Here is a 20046-nt window from a genome sequence, read left to right on the forward strand (position 1 = left end):
CAGCATCAGGGTCTTTTCCAGTGAGTCAGCTCTTCACATCAGGTAGCCAAAGTACTAGAGCTTCAGCTTCAGCATCAGTCCTTCCAATGAATATTTAGGGTTGACTGCCCTTAGGATTGACTGTTTTGATCTCGTTGCAGTCCAAGGGACTCTCAAGAGTCTTCTCCAGCACCACAGTTCAAAAGCATCAATTCTTTGGCACGTGGTCTTCTTCATGGTTCAACTCTCCCATCGAAACATGACTACTGGAAAAACTACAGCTTTGACTACATAGATGCTTGTCACCAAAGTGATGTCTCTGCTTTTTCAATTACTGTCTAGGCTTGTCACAGCTTTCCTTCCAAGGAGCAAGCATCTTTTAATTTCATGGCTGAACTCACCATCCGCAGTGATTTTGGGAGCCCAAGAAAATAAAATCTGTCACTGCTTCCACTTTTTCCCTTTCTATTTGCCATGAAGTGATGGGCCCGGATGCCAATATCTTCGTTTTTTTGAATGTTGAGGTTCTTTTTTTTTTATTTTATTTTTAAACTTTACAATATTGTATTAGTTTTGCCAAACATCGAAATGAATCCGCCACAGGTATACCCGTGCTCCCCATCCTGAACCCTCCTCCCTCCTCGGAATGTTGAGTTTCAAGTCAGCTTTTTCACTCTCCTCTTTCACCTTCATCAAGAGGCTCTTTAGTTCCTCTTCACTTTCTGCCATTAGAATAGTATCATCTGCATATCTAAGGTTGTTGGATATTTCAACAACCATAGAGACCATTAATCACTTTCATGAAATAAATTTAAAATAAGCCTTTAAAAAAGGGTTTCCCTTAATCACCTACTGAATAAAAAATGAACAGTGAATGAGATTTAAAAGTTAAAAAAAAAAGCAGCATCACTGTGGTCCAAACACAGAATGGGTAACGACGATCACTTACGCCATTCTCCTTTCTTCGATGTTCACCTGGAACTTTTACACCATTTCTTTTTAAACTTGGATCCTGAGACCTTGGTCCACTCACTAAGCACAAAATTCAAAAAGTATGCATTAACACTAGAGGTGACAGATATTTTAAGTACCAGTTCATTTCTCAGTTATGTTTTTAATGCTAATACTTTAAGTTGAAAATATACTTAAAATACCAATACTTTCTAATATCAATGAAGTTAAGGTCTCACAGATTCAACCTGTTCTAGAAAACTTCACTTGGAACAGTGAATGGTCAGCACTAGAAAATGTCACATGCTAACCAATCCCTAGAAAAGCTGCATGAGTTAGGTGCTAGAGGAGAAAAATTAACAACATAAATATACTTCTTCTTTTGGGTCATTCATACCATATGCCTACAGTGTCTGTTCCCAGTTCTCTTTAGCTACCCAGAAATAAAACTGGGAATAGTCTCACTGAAAGAAATAGGTGAAAATTAATCAACCCACCCTTGTACTCATTAAAGTGTTTGTAACTTCCACAGGAAGGAAGCAATCGAAACAGAACAAGTAGTAATTCGAATTTTGTGGTAATTCCTAAGTACTAGCAAGTACTTCCCCATTTAAGTAAAAAAAATTTCATTTTCTTAGCATGGGAAAGTAGTAGTTGGAAAACATTGTACATTCTGCTTTTTGGGGGTAAAAAGAACTTTTCAGGTCCAAATATATGTTTCTCAGCATCACTTAATGTATCATGATAAGAAAATAGTTTTAACTTAAACTGATAAATTGAAAAATATCAAAGAGAGTTTCTTAAATACATGAAATTAAGCTTATAACTGTACTTCCCAGATGTTAGAGAAAAAATACTAAACTATTTCCCAAGAAGCTTTAGATAAAAATTTCTTCTGAATCAAATGTTTGTTGAACCTGCCTGGAAGCTTGGCACAAATTCCCACAAATAATAAATATGTCTATCCTCAGAGCCACATGTCACACTTATACCTAACTCCAACGTTTTCTCAGCTTTACTTTTAAAACTGCTCAATTTTCTGGCAAAATAGCTCAGGTATCTGTCACAATATTTCTGCAAGGAAAAAAAAAAAATCTACCATTCTGGAATAATTGCTTTCTTTGCTGCCTCCAAGAGAGAGCAACTGAACTGGCATGTTCAGTTACATAATTAGAATAAAAAGCAAGAGCTTTGAAAATAGTGTCATATTAAAAAAAAGAGAGAAAAACGTAGCGGATTTCCATGGTGGTGGTCCAGAGGTTAAGACTCAGCACTTTCACTGAAAGGGGCATGGGTTTGACCCCTGGTTGAGGAACTTAAGAACCCGCATGCTACATGGCGTGGCCAAAAAAAAAAAGTCATATACATTCTGGGTCACAGGTCCTAGTTAAACCAGAAAAAGAATACAGTAACAGTCTCTTAATCTGTAATCTAGAAGCCTACAACCACAAAGGCTGACACTAAACAGCAATCCTGTTTTATCCCAGTTTTGACACTGTGTGGCACTGGTGTTTTGCAACAATGTAAAAACAGCGCCTTTATCTTCAGATTGTATTTCTCACATTACAGACACACTGAAACTGCATATTGCACTATTGAGAAGCTATTTAATAATTTACCAGGTACCATAGAGGAAGATATTTGAACTGACAGATGAAGGGAGAAAATTCAACTAATTGAGTAAAAGGAGATATATGCAATAATGTAAATAAAGAACAAAATAAAAATAAGATGCAGATGTCAAAACCACAAAAAAGAAGGCAGCTTTGGGGGGAAAAAAATGCATGTTTATTTAAAACAGTATTACAGACACAGTGAAGCTCAAAGGCCGAGGAATCAGCCAGGATAAGGAGACTCAGGTTCCCCTCCTGGCTCTGCCTGCTGGTATGTGGCCTCTGATAAGTCATCTAACCCCTAAGTATCAGCGTTTCTCATCTGTAGAGCAGAAGAGGCTAGACTACGTCAATTCTGGGGTCTCCCACACCTCTGATAATGTCTAATGGCTGCCATGTGGACCTCTGACTAAAGGAATAAAACTGAGATTCTATAACATGTAATAATTAACCTCTGTTATCGACATTCTTACTCCCAAGAATTTTTCAATATATACTAAAGTCACAAACCGTCAACTTTCCATTTTAAGAATCCCAACATTTTTAGAAACACCTAGTAACCCTGCTGCAACCACTTTCCACTGAGAACAAAGGCTTCCCTACAGATCTCAAGACTTGAAACTGCTTTCTCTCCTACATCCTATGAGAGAGACCTCAGGGTCACAGGTTTGACTGTGTTCTCAATGTCTAGTCGCTTTCAGCCCACTATTTCCGATCTCCACTTATTACCTTCTACCCTCTGCTTACTGTCATCTAGAAACTCTGGTCACACAGACGTGACCACCTGACCCTTCTGTTCTCTTTGCCCAAGTCCCCCCCCTTCATTTTGGATGACCTCACCATCTAAAAGCTCGCCTCTCAGATCCACAACTTCCTGTCTCCTCTCTAATTCAGCTTTATTTCATGGTCCAATACAAGACCACGTTATCTAGAAATGCTCTACTCCTGACATGTTAAATTCAATCTTCTTACTTTTTGACCACAATTACCTCTCGCTACACCTGTTCAATAACCTGAAACTTGTGTTTCTTTCTCTGCAGCCCCTCCGCCTTCACTTCATCCCCATCTCGGCTTGAATGCCATCTCACCAACATCCTCTTTTTTCCTTGTCTCACCAATTTTCCACTGAACTTGTCTGGCCAAATTCCAACCTTGGGTCAATCCAACCATCTTCTCCTCTTACAACCCTCTGGGCTGCAGAGCACCACTGCAGCAAAATCACCCATGGTCTCCTGGTGTCTAATCTCCACTGTCCTCTAGGGGCCCTGGCGTGCCAGCTTCCCTGGCCACACTCTCTCTTATTCTCCACCAGGGCCTCCTCCCTCAGAGAAAACAAATGTTTTCAAATGAGAAGCCCCTCCCACTACTCCCATAGAGAGCACACATTTACTACCTCTGGGAAGCGTCCCTTCCACCCTGTTAAAATGGAACAGACCCTTCTCTTACCCTCCTATCTCACCCCTCGACCCCCTCGACCCTGAATTTCCCCTTGGCTAACTTGCCCATCAAGCATTCCCTTCTTCCTTGTATTTCGAACTCCTTCTCTACTGACTCCTTTCTTTCCCGCCCATATTAACAGCTGTAGTCAAGGGACTTCCTTGGTGGTCTGGTGGTTAAGACTCTGTGCTTCCAAGGCAGGGGACACGGGGTTGATCCCTGGTCGGGGAACTAAGATTCCACGTGCCATATGGTGCAGCCAAAAATAAAACATTAAAAAAAAAAAAAAAACTGTCATCAAACTTTTCCCATCTTTCAACAAAACACAACAAACAGAACTGCACCCTTTTCTGCCCACCCTACAGAGTCAGGGCTTGGGAGAGAGGGCTATCCTCACTTTTCCCCCTTGCTTCTTGCTCACTCATCCATCACACTGCCTGCTCCTGATCATGGGTCACCTCTCCCGAGCATGAAACTGAAGTCCGAATCTTTGTCATGATCAACAGGATGCTACCTACCAACATCCCTACCAGGGGGGCGTTCGTGGCGAAGGAAGAACCGAACTTCACTCCTCTGACTTCCAAACCGCTGCAGGACATCGAACATTCGCTCATTATCGGCAACTGGACGTTCTAAAAGAAATGAATAAATCATGTACAAGTCATGTTACCTGGTAACACATCACTTACCGTCTACCCTTCATACAAATTATGCATTATGAATGCAGAAAATACTATCTAAGATCTTTTTTTTAAAAAAAAAAAAAGAACCCTTAGAAAATGAAGTATCACCAGCTTACCACCCACATAATCAGGGTCAAAGCTGGGTGGAATACGGGGATAGGAAAGGACTGGGTCAGGGCCACTGGCAAGAGCTCAGGAGTCAGATTCAGCAGCCCCTCACTAGTTCCAGGCAGGCCGTGAAGCTCTGCAGGTTCCAAAGTTCCTGTTATCTATTCCATAGGATGGTCTCTGAGGTCTCTGTTAACTCTAATGGTTCTATGATTTTCCAAGTATACAAACGAAAACTTAAAAACAACTTTCTAAATAGCCTTGTCTTTCTATTAGGGATTTTTTTTTTGACAATTTTACAAACCATGTTTAAAAAAAAAAAATCATACACATGTATTTCCAAACAAAAGTCTGTTTACTGCCCTGAAAATATTCCTTGAGACAAAAAAAAAAAAGAGGCATAGCTAAATACTACATAGGAACTGTAATCTTCCAATCTTAAGGAATCTGAACATAAAAACCAAATATACTGTTTGAGGATGCCAACAGTTTAAAATCAAAGAACTTAATCATTTTTAATCTAAGAATGCTGCAGTGGCCCCCCAAAAAATTCAATGCACTTGTCAGTAACCAAGGACACTATCTGAGTACCTTAAATAAACAACACGGGCACAGAAGAGAGCAGCCAAAGATTCAGCAGCCAATTCTGTGAACTAACCCCTGAACTTAATCGGCTTGGTGGCAACAAAGTACAGCTTGGGTTCTATTTACAGCAACATGACATAATGAGCAGACACAGATACCCTCTTCTCTAAACCAGAGAAAGTCTAACCAAGACGCCCCCCCAAGAGGAAACACTCGGAGCTGAGCGGACACCTTCCTGAAAGAAATTCTGGGCAGACCTTCTACCTCCTCACAAAAACAAAAATCACACACACACACATACACTTTATTCCAAAAGAAATGAAGTAATTTCCAATCCATGTAGACCCTCCACCTTCTCACAAAAACAAAAATCTCACACACACTCACTTTATTTCAAAAGAAATGAAGTGACTTCCAGTCCATGTAGACCCTCCACCTTCTCACAAAAACAAAATCTTGCACACACACACACACACACACACTTTATTCCAAAAGAAATGAAGTGACTTCCAGTCCATGCAGACCCTCCATCTCCTCGCAAAAACAAAAATCTCTCTCACACACACACACACTTTATTCCAAAAGAAGTGACTTCCAGTCCATGTAGACCCTCCACCTTCTCACAAAAACAAAAATCTCACACACACACACACACACACACACACACACACACACATACACTTTATTCCAAAAGAAAAGAAGTGACTTCCAGTCCATGCAGACCCTCTACCTCCTCACAAAAACAAAAATCTCACACACACACATACACATACACTTTATTTCAAAAGAAATGACTTCCAGTCCATGTTGAGCGTGGACCTTCTAGGTCTAGAAGCTAAGGTCCTAATGGCCTACAGTGACATCATGCATATATATATCAAGCTTAGGCCAGCACAAGCGGAAATACACTTCAAAGGTTCTCAAAGCCGCCCATTTAACCCATGCTCCAAAGACATCCATCCCTCGTCCTGGCGTCCATGCCTATGTGACTCTGAACAAGCCATTCCCAGCACTGAGAACTGTCCCCAGTACCCTCTTCTCCTTCTGCAGATGGAGCACCTCCATCTATTCCTAAAGTCATCACTCTGTATGAGAGAAATGTCTGCTGATTCCTGTTTTTACTTTGACAGCACACGTTCATCTCTCTCTTCTTTACAATCAAGCACAGCTCCTGGCAAACAACAAGAATCCAAGATATGTTCTCTCAGCAAATAAACCAGAGGGGAGTAAGGAAATGGAGATGGCAAGTAAAAGCTATCGTTTTTTAAAATTTTACTTTTTGACCACACAGCATGTGGGGTCTCAGCTCCCTGCACAGAGATCAAACCTGTGTCCCCTGCGTTGGAAGCAGTCCTAACCACTGGACCACCAGAGAAGTCCCAAAAGCTACTTATTTTAAAAGACAGTTAAAGGAAATGGGAAACTTGAAAAGCAAACAAAGTGGAAGTAACATAGTTACTATTTTTAAAATGGGACACCTTGGACAAGTTATAGCAAAAAAAAAAAAAAAAGGGAGCTGAAAACGTAACAGCTATTACTTGCTGAGTGTGAACACTAAATGTGCCAGGGGCTATGCTAAGCCCCCTTCAAATGTCAGCGCCTAGGATTTTCACACAATCCTGTGCAATAGATTCATTTATTATCCCAATTCTGTAGGAAAAACACTGAGGATTATAGAGATTAAGTATCTTGTCTGACATTATAAAGCTAGTAAATGAAAGAGACAAGATGTTGACACCCACGACCTTGCTCTTAATCACATCATACAAACAACCCTCAAATTAATTATGAATTCCCTGCAACCAATCAAAATCCCCAAAGAACTTTTCATGGAACCTTTCAAGGTAATTCTAAAACATATCTGAAAAAGAAAATACACAAGAATAGTACAGGAGCACAATGAAATAAGCAGTTGCCTTTACAGGAAATGGCAACCCACTCCAGTACTCTTGCCTGGAAAATCCCATGGACGGAGGAGCCTGGTGGGCTGCATTCCATGGGGTCACGAAGAGTTGGACATGACTGAGCGACTTCACTTTCACTTTTCTGCATTGGAGAAGGAAATGGCAACCCACCCCAGTGTTCTTGCCTGGAGAATCCCAGGGATGGGGGAGCCTGGTGGGGTGCCGTCTATGGGGTCGCACAGAGTCGGACACGACTGAAGCGACTTAGTAGTAGTAGTAGTAGTAATCTATTATAAAACTAGAGTAAATTAAAACTATTTGGTCCTCATCAAATTTTTGCATCTGGTCTCATGTCACTGGATATATTCTAGTGTCTCCTAGTTTATGGGAACTTAAGAGTATGTTACTGCTGTGTAAAAACTGTATAAATCTTAATTATCTCGAATTGGTTCATAGTATTTTTCAGGCCTACTATATCCTTCTACTTCTCTGTATATTCATTTTACTAATTTTTGAGAGTTTGATATTGAAACTCCAACTAAAAACTTTAATTTACTTATTTAAAAAAATGATTGCAATATATAGTGGAACTATATGTAACTTTGTTCTGTATTTTCCAAGTCTCTGTAAATGAGTTATCATATTTTCATAATTTAAAAACTAAGAAAAATAAAATTTAAGAAAACTATTTGATCCTATCATAAATAGAAGAAAAAAATAAAAGTAACTGGCTGAAGCTTATAGAAACATACTTCCTATGAGATATAACAAGACTATGAAGTGAAATTTCACATCAGTAAGGAAGAAACCAAGTGTCTTCAACAAGACACTTAAAAACATTCACTATCCACCTGGGGGTGGGGAACATATTAGATCTCTAATTCACACTAGTCAGAAAAATTAATGACAAAGAAGAAGGGAAGGGTGGGGAGGGGAGGGAAAAAAAATTTAAATTTAATGGTACCAAACAACAGGAGACTATGTTTACAGCCTTAACATACAGAAAAGACTTTTTAAAACAACACACAACTAGGCCTGAGTTCTAGAAGAGTTGTGTTTTTCTATAACATCTACAAATCAAGAAGGAAAAGGGCAAAAGTCAAAAGAGACTTGAGCAAAGACTATAACGAAACAATCTTTTTTTTTAATGGAAATCCAAGTGGCCAGTAGATAAATGAAAAATGATCAACTTCAGCATCAGCTAAGCAAAAGTAAGAATTCATTGTATTAGTATCTTTTTTTGATGAGGGATACTTTTAGAAATAACTGGTAGAAGTGTGAATTTCTACAGCCTTTGCTGAGGGAAATCTGGTGAAATATATTCAAATTTAAAATGTGTGAACCTTTAAGCAAGCAATTCCTGGTTATCTACCCTAGAGAAATGCTTGCACGTGATCTAGAGGCTTCTACAAGGCCTTCTACTGCAACATTTATAGAAATAAGAGAATTAATTGAAATGTTAGTGAATAAAGAAATGCAGTTTGTGGGTCATACTACGGAAAATTATGATAATTAAAAACAATGGTACGATGGTGTAGATTTACACAAGCTAATCAGAAAAGACCTCCAAGCTATTCTGTAAGGTAAAATGATAAATTGTAGATAGCAAGATGTATGATACTGTTACATAAAGAAAAAGAGATGACACAAAACTATTTCTATAGTTACAGTACAGAGAAAAGTCTGAAAAGTTATCTGCTAAAATTATAAGCAATTATACATCAAGCGACACAAGATGGGCTTGTGGGAGAGGTTTCCATTCCATCTATATTATTTGCCTTACAAAAAAGAATCCATTCATGTGGTCTTTTTTTTTTTTAATTAAAAAAATTAGAAGAAAGAATATCCTTTAAACACCCTCATTACATAGCAAGGGCTACTGAACTCAAGTGAGCAAGATACTAGAGAGGAAAGGGAAACAGTGGAATCAAGAGTTTCAAGGGAGAGGGTGAGCCTTGGCAAAGGAAGGAAGTCAGAAAGAAGGGCAGGCACACATCCAGAGGAAACTGAGGTAAGCAGCGGGGAGGAGACTGAGGAAGCGCACAGTGCATGGTCTCAATCACTTCACTTTGGGCAAGTTATTTGTAGAATGCAGGGAGGCCACCAGAGCAGCTAGAAGCTCGTTTATTCTTTCAGTAAATATTTCCTGAGCACTCCCTCTGAGCTAGGACACAGCAAAGAATGAGACAAGCAGGTCTCCACTCTTAAAGAGTTTACATTCTCGTGCGTGTGCGTGAGGCTACAGGGATTAAAGAGGCAGCAGATTAATAAACACACACACAAAAACCAGACAGACACGTCTCATGCACAGGATCAAACCAGGATGACATAATAGAGAACCTCGTGCCTGCTTTAGTGGGAAGCTCAGGAGAAACATCTCTGAAGAGCCAACGTGTTAGCTGCAATCCAAATGACCAGCAACATTTGGATTGCAACAAATGTTGCAATCAACCAGCAACAACAAAATCTGGGAGTGCAGAAGGAGCAGCTGGCACCAGAGGCTCTGAGGTGGGACACAGCTTCATTTATCCAGGAACATAAAAAAGCGGCAAAAGGTGAGCAAGGAGGAAAATGGTACCAGACCTCACAAATCTAAAGACCTCACAATTTAAAACCAAGACTCTGGATTTTGTCCTAAGTAGAATAAAAAAGTTAAAACAAGAAAGTCAAACTATCAAATTTTCATTTAATAGGGATCACTTAGAGGGACTTTCCTGGTGGTCCAGTGGCCAAGACTCCATGCTACCAATGTTAGAGGCTCAGGTCCAATCCCTAGTCAGGAACTAAATCCCATATGCTGAAAAAAACGAAAAGATCTTGCATGCCAAAAGGAAGACCGAAGGAAGAGCCCACATGGTGCAACCAAAACCTGGCGCAGTCAAATAAATTTAATTTTTTTTTACAAAAAGGATCACTAGGGTTTCTTTACGAAAATGGTCTAATCTAGTTCCTATGCGAAGTAAGCAGCTCAGAGAGAGTGAAGGAAGTCTTCCTGAACACCCAGCTGTAGGAAAATCATCCGAAGATGATTGAGAAGACTTGCCTGGGAAGCAGAGGGTGTTAGCTGAAGTCACACCCCCATGAACGGTGTGAATGCAGTGAACAGTGGGAAACCTGCACTGAGATAAACTGCACCAAAGGGGAGAAGAAGGAAACAGTAAAGGCTCACCCAAGCTGTACAGGGATAGCGCACAACTCGTGAAACATTACTCCTCCATCTACAAATTCCTGAAGGGCCAAAAAGAAACCAGGCTGTCCCATTTTAGGGCTCCAAAGAACTAAGTAAGGGACCGATTTCAAGGCTTAAAATAATGACTATGATTTCACCACTGCCTCCTGCCACCATAATTAACTCAATACCAAAGAGCTCTCCCTAAAAACCTCCAAAGACTTAGAGACGGCAAAACAATCAGAACAGCTCAGAATGCCTCAAATTTCTAATGAAGTGGAACCACCTAAGCATACCCAAAACACTTCTGAGCACAGTACATTTTACCCTAACACCTCCAGAAGTTTCCACCCCATGTATCAGCTGCTTATCCTTTGACCTTTAATACTGTAGTGTCTATGATGTGCTGCGGAAAAAGAAAACAGCAGAGGACTTTGGAGGAACTTCCCAGGCGGTTCAACGGCCGTGACTCCATGCTCCCAGTACAGGGCGGGGGGCCCAGATTGCTCCCTTGGTCAGGGAGCTAGATCCCACATGCCACAACCAAGCGCTGGAATGCCACAACTAAAGATCCCACGTGTTGCACTGGGACCCAGCATAGTCAAAATAAATATTAAAAAAAAAAAAGACTTTGGAGGAGGCAACAAAACTGGACTGAATAGATAAAACTGTCTCTCTGATAGACACCCTATTCTCCAGTTTCTCCATGGATAAACATGAGAGGCACACACTGCCTTCTCTAAAACTTTGATAATAAAGATGGCACAGCTGAAGAAGACGTACCAGAGCCACACCACACTTCAGCCAGGTGGCAATCGCTCTCGCCAGGTTCTTTGCACAAGTCCACCACGTCTCTGCAGATGGTTTCTGGAGTGACAGGGACTTCTGTGAAGTGCTGCTCATTGTTGCTGAGGTACACAGTAAGAAACATCTGGAAACAGAAGGAGAAACACAAGGGTTATCAGTACCACCTACACTGGCGCTGGTCACTTCTCGCTTACTTTAGATTCCTTTCCCCGACTGTCTTAACTGAAATGCAAATACACAACAGGACCATCTGGCTGTCTCCAGGCCCAAGGTGGAGAGGGACCCGGAGCTTTGCTGATGGCCCCTGCCCTCCCTCCATCAGCTGCGCCTGAAGAACCCTAGGGGATCCCTGGAGCACAGTAAATGGATCAGTGCACACAAAAGGTCAAGTTAAATCTTCCTCTGACAGTTTATTTATGTCATTTGTTTACCAAGACTTCTGTAGTTCTTAGTATATGATGTGCCAGGCCCATACTACAAAGAGATTCTCCCATCAGCCCCGTGAGTATGATCAGGAGATGATGATCACACAAACACATGCTTAACTGAGCAAAGTCTCTTTCAGGAAGGATACATAAACAAAACATGTGTTGCTGCTGAAGGTGGGGATGGGAAAAGGGGACAGAATTCAGAGGGATATCTAATATTTATACCACGTACAATGTATCACCTGTTCAAACAATTATATTTTCAAATCTAAGATGTTTTAATCAGATTAGATACATACTTTTAAGCATAAGTCAGTGATGGCTCAGTGGTAAAGAATCCGCCTGTCAATACAGGAGACACGGGTCAATTCCAGATCCAGGAAGATCTTACATGCCTCAGAGCAACTAACCCCAAGTGTAACTATAAAGCCTGTGCTCTAGAGCCCACCGGCCACAACTACTGAAGCCCATACACCTTAGAGCCCATGCTCCACAAGAGAAGCCACCCCAATGAGAAGCCCGTACATGGCAACTCGAGAGTAATCCCTGTTCACGGCAACTAGAGAAAAGCCCAGGCAGCAACTAGAGAAAAGCCCAGGCAGCAACAAAGACCCAGCACAGCCAAAAATAAAAATAAATAAATACAATTATTTTTAAAAAGCTTAAGTATTCATCAATTCATCATTATTGATGAATAAGGTGTAAGTAGAAATGAATGGCTGTCGTGCTAAAGCTGAGATGACCTTGTATATAAACACTCAGACCAGAAGATTTAGATCTAAAACTCAGTCTTCCTCCCGGTAAAAACAGATACTGTATCTTAAAAACACTGCATCTGCCTACAGTACGGGAGGCCTGGGTTCGATCCCTGGGTCAGGAGGATCCTCTGGAGAAGGAAATGGCAACCCACTCCAGTACTCTTGCCTGGAAAATCCCATGGACGGAAGAGCGTAGTAGGCTACAGTCCATGGGGTCACAAAGAGTCGGATACGACTGAGCAACTTCACTTCACTTCGCTAAAGAATTCAAGTGTTCACACCTATCAAATAACAAAACAAAAAAAAATCAACCAAACAAAAAACAACCATTGTTAATTCCTAGCACTGAAGAAAACTGAGCAAATAAATTGTTGATGACAACTCAAGTCTGCAAACCCATTAGCTCATTCATTCAGTGAGGACTTACTCTGGGCAGATTAATGTGTATCGGGATTAAAACAAGTAAACAAAACCCAGACAATTTGAAAGTGTAATTCCACTGTGAGCTTTATATTCTGTGAAAATAATTCTTATTAGAGAAAGAAAATGCAATGGCTTTGAAACATGAACTTGATGGACCAGTATACATTCTGTAAAAAGAATTAATGAGACCAAGCCAAACACTGCAGGAGTTTGGGTTTTAAGGCTATAACAAAACAGAAGGGGATTTCCCTGGTGGTCTAGTGGCTAACATTCCAAGCTCTCAAAGGAGGAGTCCTGGGTTCAATCACTGGTCAGGGAACTAGATCCTACACACTGCAAATAAGAGTCCACACACCACAACCAGAGATCTCACATGCCAAAAACAAGATGGAGATCCCCTTCGCTGCACCTAAGAACTGGAGCAGCCAAACAAATAATTTTTTTTTCTTTTAAAGGCAGAATGAGTAGGATCTGCACTGTGGTCACAATGACACATACGAGCCACAGTGCCCTCAGTCACATGGCGTCTCACCCAGCATAAACCTCTCTCCCACTACCCCAGAAGTGAGAGTTGCATTAGGCTCTTCTTTTTGGGGGGCGTGGGGGAGGGGAGGGGACAGCAGGAGAGCGGCAGCATCTGACCAGGGATGATGATGGAAACTGGCTGAAACAGCAGACTGGCCGCCTCAAGGATCTGGTTTGAGTAAGGGGAGAAGAAAATGCACGAGAGGAGGCGGCCCCCTGGGTCCGTGGGCTCTGCCCACGGGGCTTCCCTGCTCCTCCCTGCAGTAAAACTATGCTTTTCCAAAGTAAGCCAAGTCTCCACTTCCTGCAACTGAAGCTCTTCATTCACAGAAACACATCTAACACAGAAAGGAACCCCCCAAACCGGAAAACATAGACAGGAACCCATTACAGCTAGAAGGCAACTCAGAAACAAATTTTAAAGCGGATGCTATCAAAAAAATAAAACATATGAAAACAAAGCTGCAAAATTTGTCAGCATGAGCTCAGAAGCCTTCAAGCTAACTGTATCAGGTTCTTCACATTCTGATAAACTGTGCTACATAAAGATACATAGTTCCAGGCCCCAGCTCAGCCAACAAGGCAGCACTTTAAAACTGTTACACAAAATGAACACAGGTTTCCACCCTGGTGCGACTCTGGATACATATACAGCACATGTAACCAGTGTAAATAATTTACACTTTAGTATTAAAGAGTACTCCTCCTCCATACTCCCTACCCACATCAGAACTTTCTCTGAAGTTTAACACTTCAAACATAGGAACCGTTTTCATTGCAAATATGAGACTAAGAGGCATTTATCAAATTATAGAAATATTTAATATACTGTATATACACAAAACAGGTTTTCCCAATGACTCAGCAGGTAAAGAATCTGCCTTCAATGCAGAAGACACAGGAGATGAGAGTTCGATCCCTGGGTCAGGAAGATCCCCTGGAGGAGAAAATGGCAATCCACTCCAATATTCTTGCCTGGAAAACCCCATGAACCTAGTGGGCTACTGTCCAAAGGGTCACAGAGTCAGACACAACTGAGCGACTGAGTACCCCTATATACAAAACACACACTGTATCAACAAATAAGAGGTTATTTCCCAAGATAAAAGTGCCTTACCTCGTAAACCTCATCTTAAAGAGTCCTTTCACACACATTATCTCAGAAACTTACATCAACTCTCAGATAAGCAGAGCAGATATTACTTTCTCTATAAATGAAGCAAGAGTCTTTTATAAAGAGTCTTTATACTGGCTACTAAAATGAGAGGATGAGCGTACAATTCTGTTCTCCACCCATCCTCTACTCTTTCAGCTGTTCCTTATAGCAGAAGAGTATTAGGAAATGCTCTACTGAACCCTGGTAAAAATCCCCAGGAGGAGGGCAAGGTAGTCCACTCCAGTATTCTTGCCTGGGGAATCCCCATGGACAGAGGAGCCTGGTGGGCTACAGTCCATGGGGTCGCAAAGAGTTGGTCACGACTGAGCGACTAAGCACACAACCAAACTTGTATAGAGATCTGGTGTTTTACTTTTTAGAAGACAACAGCTCCATTTATTTAAAAGTACAAATTATAGATACAAAGGATGAGAAATGTGTTCTAAGATCACTGCACTTTTCCCCCAAAATCCCACAGGATTAACACTGGTGTGAGTGGTGAGTGGACTTCATTCAGGCATGCCTGAAGACAGCTCTGGAGTGACTGTTCTGGGCTGAGTGCTCCAAGGCCAGGCCGGCAATGTGAGCTGCTCCTGACGCCCAGGTGGGAGATCTGGGTTCTTACCCCAGACTTGTTAATCATTATTAGGGAAGTAATGTCACCTCTCTGAATCCCAGCCTCCTGGTCTTCAAAATAAGAGTCCTAAGTTCCTGAGAGCTGCCACGTAGTTTGGGTGTTTGTAAGAGCCAACTTCTTCACAACAGTCCACAACCTGGAAGGTAGCAATTCAGTCGCGAAGTGAGGACCTGAATGAAGGCAATGGACAGAGGGGGAAAGAACAAATTCAACAGAAAGACTGGATCTGGTGACTAAATGTGGGAGGATGGGGCGGCGGGGGGGGCAGTGAACTAAACAATTCATAGCAAATTCAGGAGGAAAACCAGGCTTGCTCCACTCTGAGATTATGGTAGCAGCAGGCAGGGGATGAGAGAAAAGCAGGAGTTTCATATGGATGAGCTGATCTGGGACCACCTGTCCCCACCCCCTCTCCAGCCCTCACGGCCTTCGGACCTTCAAGCTCGGTTCCACCAGCATCCTCCTCCTTGCCTCCCACCCCCTGGAGCCTGCGCATCCTGTTTCTGACTGCCATGTTGTTGGCTTGAAACGTCCTCAGAGCTTCTGGGGTGGACTCTGAAACTGGCACCAGGCGCGGAGGGCAAAGAGAGACAGAAGGCAGGCAGCCCACTCCAGACTGGCAACTGGCCTTTCCGGAAGCAAGGCAGCTTGCTCAGGAGACTGGAGTGGCTCCCCCGACCCCTGCCCAGCAGCATGGTAAAAGCTTATGGAGAGGGTTCCCCTGGGTTCAGTCTCCAGCCTGCGTCCTTGGGCAGCGTGAGCCTGGGACAGCAGGCAGCACGTTCCAAGGATAGGAAGGTGGGTGAACAGCCTCCAAGTGCCTGGGTCAGCTTGCAGGTCGAGCCTGAGGTCACGTCTTCTTGATGACCTTCCCCGACAAATGTTCTTCCCTGTGTGCCAGCACGGCCTGCCGCTCCTTTCCCTGGGTCTTGATACAACCACTTCCTTCCCGGGAGGCTTTCCCTGGTCATCCTGCCTAAAACCCCACCACCACCCTCAACTTGCACAGCATGCGTGCACCCACATATGCACATGCACACACATGCACTTCCCTACTTTCTCTCTCTCCCTGGCACAGTGACCAACATACCATGTATTGCATTTATTTCACTTGCTTTTACTGTCTTCCCTGCTAGAACAGACGGTCCATGAGGCCCAGGGTTTTGTCTGTTCAATACGGCATCCTTAGCACCTTGAACTGTGCCTGGTTTGTAACAAACACACAGTAAGTGTGTGTTTAGGAATGAATAAATACCGCAGCTGTTACTGCACTTGACAGATTCACCTCTGATTTATTTTCACAGTAAGTTTCCCACAGGTATTGACAGAAAGCAGAGCAGACAGTATTCAGCACAGCTACACACGCCGACAGAAGTTAGTGTCCTCTCCTCTTCAGTTTGTATCATGCTATGCCATCCTACTTTTGTTTCAACATCTTGTTCATTTATGCAAGATTTATAGGCTATCTATTTTATGGTTTAAGTTCTAATACAGACATAATCTTTATTAAGTAGCCATTACAGCACACGGTACAGAACGAGAGACAGAGAGCGCTGTGTGGAGAGGGACACAACCACCCCAGGGGAATAAATACCCCAACCTGGCTTCCTCCTTCTTAGGTCATCCGTGCTACCCCTCCTCACTGGAAAAACCCAACTAGAAGTCGGATGGAAAGGGAGACTACTGATGCCTTTATAGAAGTCAACTTCCTGGGGCACAAAGCAGGGTGGAGACAGGCAAGCAAAAGATGCTTCCCCACTCCATCCTCAAACTCAATGACTTCAACCCCTCTATGGTGAGCGAGGGCTCCTGAGCCACAATCTAAACAGAATGAGAGAACACAAAGTACAGGAAACGAACAGCCCAAGCAGAGGGAAGAACAAATGTCAAGGCCCCGAGGAGGAATCAAGCTTGTCACATTTGTGGACGAGGAAGGTCACTCTGACAGAGTGAGCAAGAGGAAAGGATTATAGGAGATTAACTCAAAGAGACTAGATCACGCATAGAAGCCACTGAGTCCTCAAGCTGTGGTGCAAACAGAGGGTTATTCATCACAGATGGCAAGGCCCCACCCTCAGAGATTCTGATTCAGTAGACCAGGGGTGGGGACAGAGATTCTGCACTTCTAAGAAGCTGCCTTGAGATGCTGATACTGTGGCTCTGGAAACTGCAAACCAAAAACCATTGTTCAAAGACCCAAAGGCTGGAGCAAGGAATCTGGATTTTAATCTAAGAGGCCATTGGAGGCAAATCATTAGAGACAAAAAGATTAGATTGGTGGTTGCCAGGGGCTGGGGGACTGACTGCTAACAAGTACAGGGCTTCTTTTTGAGGTGATGAGAATGTTCTGGAAATAGTGGTGATGGTTGTACCACCTTGTAAACATACTAAAATCCACTGAACTGGATACTTCAAAATGGTGGTATGTAAATCATATCTCAATTTTTTAAAAAATAAGTCACTGGAGGATTCTGAAAAGAGTATTGAAGTCATTTTTTTAAACATTACTCTGGCTACTATATGAATAGACCACAGAGAGGCAGGCATGGAAGACCAATTAAGAGGAAATGTAGCACATAAAGGGGCTTCACTGATGGCTCAGCGGTAAAGAACCCATCTACCAATGTGGGAAACATAAGGGTATGGGTTTGATCCCTGGGTCAGGAAGATCCCCTGGAGGAGGGTATGGCAACTGACTCCAGTATTCTTGCCTGGAGAATCTCACAGACAGAGGAGTCTGGTGGGATACAGTCCATAGGGTCACAGAGTCAGACACGACTGGAGGGACTTAGCACGTACACACGCAGCACATAAAATGAGATATAATGGTAGCACAGACTGCAGGTAACAGCAAGTGGTGAAAAATGGCTGGACCGGATTATATTTTGAAGGCAGAGTCAACAAGACTTGCCTAATGGACAGAATGTGGGATGCAACCATAGAAATTGAATGAACGTAGATTTGGTGTCTAAGCAACAGAGTAAATAGTGCTGTCATTTACTATGAGGAAGGAGGAACAGATTAGGGAAGGGGCCACAGGACTGGGGCCTCGGCCAGAAGTCCCATAGAGGACAGGGACCCAGTAAAGGATTAGAAAAGATCCAACCATAAAAAATGGAAAGAAACACAAAGGAGTGTGGAATACCAGAGACCATGCAAAGCAGTGTCTCAACTAAGTCAAATAAAGCTTAGCGATCTTAGAAACGAGAATGAGGACAGTTCTCCAGGCTGGACAAGACGGAGGCTGCTGGATGCCTTGACCAGTGCTGTCTGAGGAACGAGGTCGAAGGCCTGTTTGAGACAGGCTAAGAGCCCAAGGGAAGGATGCAGAGACTCAGAACAGAAAGATGGAGAAAACAGCGACTCCCTGGCAGGCCAGTGGTTGAAACTCAGCACTTTCAATGTAGGGGGCACGTCGATCCCTGGTTGGGGAACTAAGATCCCATATAACTGCATGGTGTGGTCAAAAAAAAAAGGAAGGTGGAGAATATGGAGCCACAGATGGAAGAAGACAGAGTAAAAGCGGTGCTTTGTTTCTTCTTTATTTCAACATGGAGTTTTTACAGAGCATTTTAATGGATGGACTGATTCAGTCAAGAGGGGAATGCTGCTGATGATGCTGACTCTGTATCTCTAGTCTCTATTCCTAGGCCAGTACTCACTGCCCAGTGGCAATCTATGTCTGGAGAACCCGCAAATGCTTCATGCTCAGCTTGGCCAAACCAGCACAGTCCCATGTGCACTGACTTTCTTTGCTGTAGTGATTATCTTACTTTTTAGGTTACAAAGATAGTTTATCAAGTTTGACAATTTCTTAATGGGACACCACAGCACAGTGACAACAATACAGCTGGGAAGAGGTGGCTTTGAGCCGTGACTGTGTGACAGCTGATGTGCAGCCGAGGGCAGGTGTCTTCCTGACAATCCCAGAGAAGGGGTGGGAGAGAGGGACCACCCACCAGCACCAGTTGCACCTGGTGGCCCTGAGACCTATAAATGCCACATTTCCCCCTAGAAAATTTCCATTAGAACAAAAAGGCATCACGTCACTTGAAATAAATAGTTTAAACTCATTTCACCCATCTTAAATTTATAGACATTGAGTATGTCCCCTTGCATTTATATATCACTTATAATTTAAAATCTTTTCATTATAATCTGCCCACAATTATAGGCTTTACTGTGATAATTCATAGTTGTTCCAAATTTTACAGAGGAAGTAAATCAGGCATTTTCTCAATGAATATCTTTTCTCTTCTTTATTTGGAAGAGGAAAAACAATAACATAAAAAGATGTTGTTGCTAAGTCGGGTGGGAGGAGAGAGATGGACTGGGAGTTCAGGGTCAAGTAGATGCAAACTTGAAGGCAATGGCACCCCGCTCCAGTACTCTTGCCTGGAAAATCCCATGGACCGAGGAGCCTGGTAGGCTGCAGTCCATGGGGTTGCTAGGAGTCGGACACGACTGAACGACTTCACTTTCACTTTTCACCTTCATGCATTGGAGAATGAAATGGCAACCCACTCCAGTGGTCTTGCCTGGAGAATCCCAGGGACGGGGGAGTCTGGTGGGCTGCCGTCTATGGGGTCGCACAGAGTCGGACACGACTGAAGCGACTTAGCAGCAGAAGCAGCAGCAGCTGCAAACTATCACGCTTAGAAGGGATGGACAGCAAGGTCCTCCTTACAGCACAGAGAACTATATCCAATTTCCTGGGATAAACCATACTGGGAAAGTATATATATATTTCTTAAATATATAGAAAAGCGAGCCAAATCAAAAGAAAAGGCTAGTTAAACTAACCTATCATGCTAACCTGAGAAAAGTAGGCACATGGGCTTTTTATACTGTACTTTCTTTTTATCTTTGTTTCATAAGTGGAC

General features: G+C 42.6%; 1 protein-coding gene across 5 annotated transcripts in view; it reads right to left on the bottom strand.

Moving 5' to 3' along the window:
• TP53BP2 (tumor protein p53 binding protein 2) overlaps nt 1-20046 on the bottom strand; it is a 104389-nt gene that overhangs the window by 30234 nt on the left and 54109 nt on the right. For 3 of the 5 annotated variants that reach the window (XM_010852843.1, XM_010852840.1, XM_010852844.1), the window contains exons 2-4: nt 11213-11360; nt 4499-4612; nt 929-1011 (exon numbers count right to left, since the gene is read on the bottom strand). In XM_010852843.1, the coding sequence (XP_010851145.1) occupies nt 929-1011; nt 4499-4612; nt 11213-11360 (345 nt within the window). Of the gene's footprint in view, nt 1-928; nt 1012-4498; nt 4613-11212; nt 11361-11963; nt 11986-15189; nt 15334-20046 lie in introns of those variants that run through there. The other 2 variants (XM_010852841.1, XM_010852842.1) reach the window with 2 other exon arrangements.

This window comes from Bison bison, unplaced genomic scaffold (assembly GCF_000754665.1).
Source record: "Bison bison bison isolate TAMUID 2011002044 unplaced genomic scaffold, Bison_UMD1.0 scf7180017864317, whole genome shotgun sequence".
Lineage (NCBI taxonomy): Eukaryota > Metazoa > Chordata > Mammalia > Artiodactyla > Bovidae > Bison > Bison bison.